This window comes from Chinchilla lanigera, unplaced genomic scaffold, assembly GCF_000276665.1.
Source record: "Chinchilla lanigera isolate Chin_1 unplaced genomic scaffold, ChiLan1.0 scaffold00063, whole genome shotgun sequence".
NCBI lineage: Eukaryota > Metazoa > Chordata > Mammalia > Rodentia > Chinchillidae > Chinchilla > Chinchilla lanigera.
This window is the reverse complement of record NW_004955464.1, coordinates 5465260-5474042: the sequence shown is the minus strand read 5'-3', so window position 1 is coordinate 5474042 and position 8783 is coordinate 5465260. Positions and strand designations below refer to the sequence as shown.

The 8783-nt window shown below is 37.5% G+C and overlaps 1 protein-coding gene and 1 long non-coding RNA gene across 2 annotated transcripts in view; one reads left to right on the top strand and one right to left on the bottom strand.

Annotated features, from left to right (window-relative positions):
- The window catches only part of LOC106150099, a 24779-nt gene extending 21349 nt beyond the window's left edge, over window positions 1-3430 (top strand). Inside the window, exon 4 of the long non-coding RNA XR_001236707.1 lies at window positions 2532-3430. This is a non-coding gene — a long non-coding RNA (uncharacterized LOC106150099). The remainder of the gene's footprint in view (window positions 1-2531) is intronic.
- Ndc1 (NDC1 transmembrane nucleoporin) overlaps window positions 1-8783 on the bottom strand; it is a 51948-nt gene that overhangs the window by 2615 nt on the left and 40550 nt on the right. The window contains exon 17 of the mRNA XM_005398557.2: window positions 1440-1600. Within this exon, the coding sequence (XP_005398614.1) occupies window positions 1440-1600 (161 nt within the window). The remainder of the gene's footprint in view (window positions 1-1439; window positions 1601-8783) is intronic.

Genomic DNA, 8783 nt, shown 5'->3' with positions numbered 1-8783 from the left:
AGACATTGTAGATGAAACTCCAGGGTTAAAAAGATTTGGGGCTTAATTCTGGTTCTACAATTACTACCTGCATAATCTTTCATTGAGCTTAAACTCATTTAGTAGCTCACCCACAACCACTGGTAGTCAATGATATAACCAGACAAATCCAGAATGTTCCAAATCCACATCTAATAGTCTTTTCACCATCTATTCTATCCTACAGAATGTACAAAACAAACTCGACTCATCCGTTTGAGTGCATATATAAAAATGACTCTTTCTGGAGAAAAGAAACCAAAGCATACTTCCATGCTCAGAATTTTTATCAGTCCTCTGTCTCCTTCTAATAAATCCTTACTTCCTCTTTTTCTTCCTGCTGTTGCTGTATCATCAATATGAATCATGTCTATTTCATTCTCTAAATTCATTAATGAGTATATTCTGAATGTCTTTTAGTCTTTTTGAGACAGGGTCTCACTGTGCAATTCAGGCTGGCCTCAAGCTCACTTTGTAGCCAAGGCTGGTCTCCAACTCCCAACCATCCTCCTGCCTCAGCCTCCTGAGTGCTGGGATTACAGGCATGCACCACCATGCCCGGCTTCTGAATGTCTTAATGGCAGAGGATGATCTACAGTCTTTTATATTCTCACACAGAACCAAAGTACCCAATAAAAACTTGCTACTGCTACTGCTGAGTGTTAGGGAAGTAAACAGAAATATACTTCTTGTTTTCAAAAACAAGTGGTATGAAGAAGTCCTAAATGATTTATTGACTGCATACAAGAAAAGCAGAGCAATTTCTCCTGCCTTCTACAGCTCATTTATAACTATGATAAACCTGGTGTAGTTAATAAACTGGCATCTCTCATCCCGACTAGCCAGTTCATTTCATGCAATCAAAGCAATGAACATCAGTGAAACTAAACACAGATAGCTGTGGCATGTGTGCTTTTTTCTGTGGCTGTTTCTGAAGGTGTCATGCATTGGTGTCTTTTCCGGCACAATTCAAAGAACACCATGAACTCATGTGTAGAACACTGCTCAGCCCCAGTCTCAGCTTCCTAGCCGAAGGTTAACAGCATGACTTGTTTTTAATAAACTTTTCTAGATAGGCACTTGTTTTTTTTGCCTTTTTTGTCTCTTATGGATCTTTTGGTAATTTAATAAAAATATGTATGTAATTACATTTACTGTTTTTGTAACTTTTTATCTTAAAAAAGGGAAAAGAACAAAAACCATTTTTATCTTCCTTTGTCCACTTGAAAGAACTCTCCAATGTTTACAACATTTTAAACTACAAATATTACATCTAAATCCAAGCTGTTAATTCGCAGTGGGATCATCAAGGTGCTAGAAGAACACTTTCATTGTTTGGGCCTTAATAATCCTCCTATTTCTCAGAAGAATTCATTAAAAGTAGACTATCTATTATTATAGATCAAAATATGTGAACTTACTTCAGATGTTCACCAAATGTAGTAGTTATTCGATAGATAGCAGTTTTCAATGATGCTCTGAATGCAAATCTTAATGTCTTGTAAGAAGTGTCCACAAGACTCCCTGATAGCCGAGGTGGTTTGCTGGAAGCGTGAGGAAGCTTGAAGTACTTGTCAACTGCCTAGACCAAAAAAAAGAAGGAAAATACATTAATTCAAATTATCAAGAAAGCCCATCTGGCCCAACAAGCAATATTTTATTTCAAATATACAGACACAGATACACACAGATACATACACATGCTCTTACGGTGAATCAGTCTCAACAGCTTAAAAACAAAATGTCAGAGAGGCTTAGCTACTTTAGCAGCTACCAGGGTCCAGCAAAAGTACAGACCTGTGCTTTAAACAGCAGCTATAATCCAAGAGCCCTGAAAACAAAAACCTGGAAAGTAAAATACTGGCATCCTACTGTTCTTATGTGGGTGACAAGGAGCAAAGTCTTTATTATGGATCTCAGCAAAAAAGCGTAAACTTTACATAAAGTTATTTAGTAAACTAGTTTATCTTTCTTTTCTTTTTTTTGTTTTTTGTTTTTTTTTGGTTTTTTTTCGGTACCGGGAACCGAACTCACGACCTTGCGCTTGCCAAGCAAGCGCTTTGCCGCTGAGCTAAATCCCCAGCCCCTTTCTTTTCAATTCTAGGTAATTAGGCATTTATGAGCAAGAGTAAATGGGGCAGAGTGAAAATTCACAAGTGAAACTGATTCTCTTTATAGCTGACATCATAGAAATAAAGAATTAAAAATACCTTTTACAGTGTTAACTTTAAATGAAATAACTACAGTAAGACAAGGCAGAAGAAAAGGTAAAGTATAAGTGTTAGTCTATTTTGGCCAGATAATATCTAAAATGACAGGAAAAAACAATATAAGCATATTATTTACACTTATGGATATAATCACAGCTCTGAAAACAAAAATAGTTAATTATTTCTGCGACAAGGTTCATAACTTTAAGACTTTTATGTCATCTGAGTGTTCTTTTTTATTTTACCATCTGAATATGCTGTTATTTCTAAGAATTTTGATGATAGTTTTTTTGTTTTCAACAGTTTCTTTCAAGCTGTTTGTTCCCCTTGGCTTTCTCTGGTCTCCATCTTCTGTGTTAAAGCCTTTGCTCAGAAACTTGTGGCCCTGCTCATGACTGCCAGAGGGATCTCAACAGCTCTGAGCACCTGGCTGCAGACCACTGACAACAGACTTCACTGTAGGTGACCTGAACAGCCTGTCCAGGGTGAACTCCTACTTGTTCACTTCAGGTCTTTTTTCTTGGACTAGTCAGAGTTTCCAGTTCCCAGTTCTCCTGATAGCCTGCTGGAGGGAGAACCCATCCCTCTGGCATGGGACAGCTCCCACAACTCAGCCCACAGGAAGACAAAGCTGGAGTAGAGGAACAGCGAGAAGCAGCAGAGGATCTAGGGACCTGTTTTCAAACTTTACACCTAAACGGTATTTCGGCCCCTGACCCTTCACCCTTAGTGCCAGGGGTACCCAGTGCTTTTCCCACTGCCAACTTGGGATTTGCCTCTGGGATCTGCTAAATGAGTCATCTCAACCATCTGCTTTCCAGCTTCAAAAATGTTGCTGTTGGTTCCTCTCCTATTTATGGATTTATGTATTTTAATAGTCTTTTTATTGTAGTTTAGTAAAGTTTTGGGGAAGGAACAAAATTTGATGCATGTGTTCATTATGTCATGTTAACTTCAAGCCTAACCATTTGTTCTTTCACAATAATTACTTGTAAGAGTTTCCCAAGACAAGGACATACTTGAGATAATTTTAGGCAGTATGGGAGGTAGTATACTGTAAAATACTTAAGCAATATTAAATAACTCTGAATCATAATGGAAAAGTTACTTTCTTGTATGCTTTCTGGTTAACTCTCAGCATGCCAGGAAAAAGTCATCATTTGCCACCTTAATCCAGTGTACCATTTTTTCCCTTTTGAACCCAGGGCTTTTGCACTGAGTTACATCCCTAGTCTTTATTTTTTTGAGACAGGGTCTTGCTAAGTTGCTAAGCTGCCCAGGTAGGGCTTGAACTTGCAATCTTCCTGCCTCAGACAGGAATGTGCCACCATGCTTGGTTCCAATGTACCTTCTTAAGTGCTTACAGCCTGAAGTTATTTTACCCATGGATTTGATCCCTTGTATCACACACACAAGTTATTCACAAAACGTTTACAGGAGGATTACAAGATAATGTAAACTAAGCTTACAGAAATTTAATTAAATAAGAATATAAACATAACAAACTCAAATTCTCATTCCATATTGTCCAGGTTTTGGAGGTATACACATATGAAATGGGCAATGTCCTTTGAATACAACTGCTGGTAGCTCCCCATCTGTTTTATCAATACTAATTTCAAGCTGAAGATATATTTTTAATAGGTTCTAGCTCAGTACTTTTGGTCCTTTTATTTGCAATTATACCTTAAAATGCAGTATTTTTGAAAACTTTGGACAGCTCCAAATTTTGTGGCGAGAATAGCCATTTCCTTTGTACTATAATTTGAAAATATCTGCATTTTTAGGTTTATAAATATAAATTCAAAGCCAAGCATGGTGGTGCACACCTGTAATTCCAGCACTTGGGAGACTGATACAGGAGGATCACCACAAGTTCAAGAGTAGTCTGAGCTACACAGTGAATTCAAAACTAGGCTGGGCTACATAGTGACACTGTGTCTCAAAAAATAAAAAATAAAAAAATTAAATGATCAATCCAGTGACTTTTTTCATATAAATGATATAAATTTTGGTACCCAAATATAACAGATAAGAAATTCTGCCATGTGTACTCTCAGCAAAAACAGATACTGTAATTCAAGTTAGATTCACAGTCTGAAAATCTAAGATGATCAATTTTACCATCATCATTAAAGTCTATGGCAAACCTATGGCACGTGTTATTTTTAAGTCAAAAGATATTAATATATGAGTTGCTTTTTCTGAACTAAAACCTTAGTATTCAGGTTTACTTGCAGTATTGGTGCTTTCTGATAAATAGGTGGTTTTGGGTTGTACTTTGGGCACTCGGTCTCTGAAAGGTTCACATCACTTGTCTAGAGCCATGCTGTCCAACTCAGTAACGACTAGCCACACATAATGACTGAGCACTGGAAATGTGGCAGGTCTGAATTGAGATATGCTGTAATGTTAAAAATACACACCAGATTTCCAAGACCCATGGGGGAAAAATAATGTAAAATAATCTCATTAATTTGTATTTGATTATGTGATAACATTTTAGATATCCTGGGTTAAATAAATTAATAAGTCTCACCCATGTATTGTTACTGAAACTACCAGAAAATATAAATTTATATAGATGGATTGTATTATACTTCTATAGAGCCTGTCTACAGCACTGTCATCTATATTCATCTAATTTGTCTAAATAATTGTCTTGGCAATTTTCTCTCCTTTACCATTGGGGGCAGAGTATTTTTTAAAAACTAAATTATTAACTATATTCAGTTAAGGCTAAAAACCAAACAAAAAGTTGGGCATGGTGGTACATGCCTGTAATCCCAGCACTTGGGAGGCTGAGGCAGAGGATCGTTGTGACTTTGAGACCAGCCTAGGCTACAAAGTGAGCTGAAGGCCAGCCTGAACTGCATAGTAAGGCCCTATCTCAAAAAGACCAAAAAAGTAAACAAATAAATACCAAACAAAAACAACAGAACAAACCCCAAAGATGTGTGCCAACCTTCTCTTAGAAATTCATGCAATATTACACTTCATTATTTATTTATGTTATTTTGTGGTGCTAGGGATTAAACCCAGGGCCTCAGCCATCCTCAGCCATTCTAACATTTCTTTTATTTGAGACAGGGTCTCACCACGTTGTGTGAGAGGCTGGCCTTGAACTGGTGATCTTCATACCTCAGCCTCCCAAGTAGCTGGGAATACAGGTAAGCATGACCTTACCTAGCTTTATTTTTACTTTTATTTTTGTACTAAGAATTAATCCCAAGGCCTCTGCACTGTGCTACATTAGCAGCTCTTTTACTTTTTTAAGAAAGACAGGGTCTTTCTTGCTAAGTTGCTGAACTGCCCTGTCTAGGTTCAAATTTATGATCTTCCTGCCCCATCTTCCCACAGTGCTAGGATTACAGGTATATACCACCACACCTGGCTCTACAGTATATAGCTAAAATTTAGAATTATTCTCTTTCTTACTTTAACTGTTTCATCCTCAATTATGAAATCTGAAAATTTATGAAAACAAAAGAACCTTTGTAACTCCTTTGTTGACAAAAGCTTTCCCAGGCTGAAATCACTGGCAGAAAAACCTAACCTGTTCTGCTTATAGTTTTGCCCCACTTAATGTGCATAGCTGCTCACTAGAGAAAAATCATTCACGTATGTGATCAGAGGATTGTACCTCAGCTACTAAGAGGAATGTGGTGTATTTTACACACACACATACACACATGTACATACACACATTACATTTTTTAAATTAAAAAAAATCTGAATTTTGAAATGATAGGGTTTGAGATAAGGGACTATCAAATTGTATTCAATTTGTATCAAGTCAAGCCAGTTTTCCTTTTACAATAGCAATAGAATATTTTTTAAATAAATGTGTGTTTAAAGTGACTTAAAGAAGTGGGCACAGTGGCACATGTCTGTAATCCCAGCACTCAGGAAGGTGAGGCAGGAAGGCTGGTGTGAGTTCAAGGCTACATAGTGAGTTCAAGGCCAGCCTGTACTACATAGCAAGACCCTGTCTCAAAAAAACGAAAAAAGAAAAGAAAAGAAAAAAAGACTTAAAGCTCTGCGTGGTGACACAGGACTGTAACCACTCAGGAGGCTGAGGCAAAAAGGATTGCCATGATGCCAGCCTGGGTTACACAGTGAGTTCAAAGCCAGCCTGAATTATAGAGTAAGACCCTATCTCAGGGAAAAAAAACAGTGTTTGCTTTGGCAGCACATATACTAAAATTGGAACAATACAGAGAAGATTAGCATGGCCTCTGTGTAAGGATGACACACAAATTCATGAAGTGTTGCATATTCCCCCCACCCAAAAAAAACTTAAATACTAAGTACATAAAAGTTCTGAGAAATAAAACATGACTAACATGTCAAAAATATATGGAATGAAACAGTTATGACCCAATTTATGAAAGTAGTGTCTAAATAGCTTAAACATAGAAAGCAATGGTTCATAATATTCAGTAATGTGTCTCACGATTAGGAGAACTGAAATACATACTCAGCTGTGAGATGACTTTACAAGATACTACAGGTTTGAACATGCCTAATCCAATAATCGGAAATCCAAAACACCCTGGAATCTAAAACTTGTACTCAAACTTTTGGATTTTGGAGACATTTTGGACTAGACATCCTCAATGAGCAAAGTCTGTGCAAATATTCCTAAATCCAAAACATCTCCAAATCACAAATTTAGTCCCAAGCACTTCACATATGAGATACTCAGTTTGTATTTCCACTGTACAGATGAAGACACTGACTTCAGAAAGTTAAACAAATCACTCCACTCGGTCACTCAGAAAGCAGCGAAGCCAAGGTGTGAACTGGGTGTCAGTATGGAGCTGTATCTCCTACGCTGCTTACCTAATGGGTTGACTTCAATATATATTTGTTAATTCGTTCTTTTAATCAAAATGTTCTTTTTTCCTGTATAAGAATTCTGCCATACAACACAATAATAATGAAAACAAAATAGTAAGAGCTAACACTTACTGAACACTTAATATGGACCAAGCACCCTCAGTGCTGTAGAGATGATCTCATTCTTTCTTCACAATCCCATTAGGTAGGAACTCTTATCACCATTCCCATTCTCCCAATATAGAAACTATGTCTACAGATTACTGTATTTAGTATCCTATAATGCATATTTCTGCATTTTGAAATACACATTATAGGATACTAAATGCACTATAGGATACTAAACTTCTGAAGTAAAGATACATCTTCCAATTTATGGCCACTAAGATCCAAAGAAATATGGCATATGCCTTTCCCAAGACTGAACAATTAGAAGTAGTAGGAATTGGAATTCACATACAAGCCAGTTCAACTTCAGGTCTCACACGCTGGCATTTCTACCATAAATTCATTCCATTTAAGAAAGGAGGTGAAGAAATGCATTCCCCTGCCAAACCCTCAAAAGGTAATCTGATACAGTGGGCCACTAAGGACCTGGGATCCAAAAGCCTTGTTCCCCATTCTGACTTAGCCATTCACTGGGGCGAGTGTGAATAAACCTCACCATAGGCACAGGCTTTCTGAGACACAATCATACAGAACAAGCCTTGGTACAAACTCAGGAATTTTATAAAGCACTTCTTTTGGAATACTACACATATTAGGCCAAACAGTATAAAGTTCTAGAGAAATGACAGACTCTACCTTCAAACCCAAAGTTCTGGCCCTCAAAAATATTCCTCTCCCCTCTCTTTCTTGCTTCTAACCTCAAGCAAGAAAGGTAACCTCTTTCTTGAAAGAGGAGTCATTAACCTCAATTAATGACTTCACATCCCTCTTTCTATCCCCCACTTCCAAAACTACCTTAGATTCACCTGTTACATCTTCTGACCATGCTGCATTTCCATACCCTGTGGCCTTAGTAGAATTTAGTTCTCAGTATGAGTCTGTGAGCTCATAAGGGCAATGTTTTTTTCCATTCTGCATCTTATCCCATGCTAACTGGTTAATAATATTTACTGGATGAACAACTCTGAATGCCACAAACATGAATTTTCATATTCCAAGCAGATAAAATTTGACCTTAGGTCATAGAGCAAAGAATATGACAGGGATGATCTGCTGCAGTAAGGAGATACTGTCTTTTCAAAAGACAGGCTTGGCCCCGTAGACACTTGCAATGCAACTCCAGCACATTGGGAGGCTAAGGCAGGAGCATCACAAGTTTGAGGCCAGCCCAGGCAACTTAGCAAGACTCCATCTCAAAAAAATAAAAAAAGGGTTGGGGATACAGTTCAGTACTTTCTGAGCTAAATCCCCAGTAATGAGGAAATAAAACCCACACAAATAAACCAGTATATTTTCTATTATGTATATTTCACCACAATATTTTTAAATAAAAAAGTACCCTTGTCACCTTAGTCCCCAACCTTTTACATATAAGGACAACAACAAAAATACTGTGAATTTCCACAGCATGGTATTTGCTCTTCATCCACTGATAGGGAAATAACTACCATCAACTCAGTCAAATGGATTTGTATTCTACTTAACCCAGGGCTGGGGATTTAGCTCAGCGGCAAAAGCGCCTGCCTGGCAAGCGCAAGGTCGTGA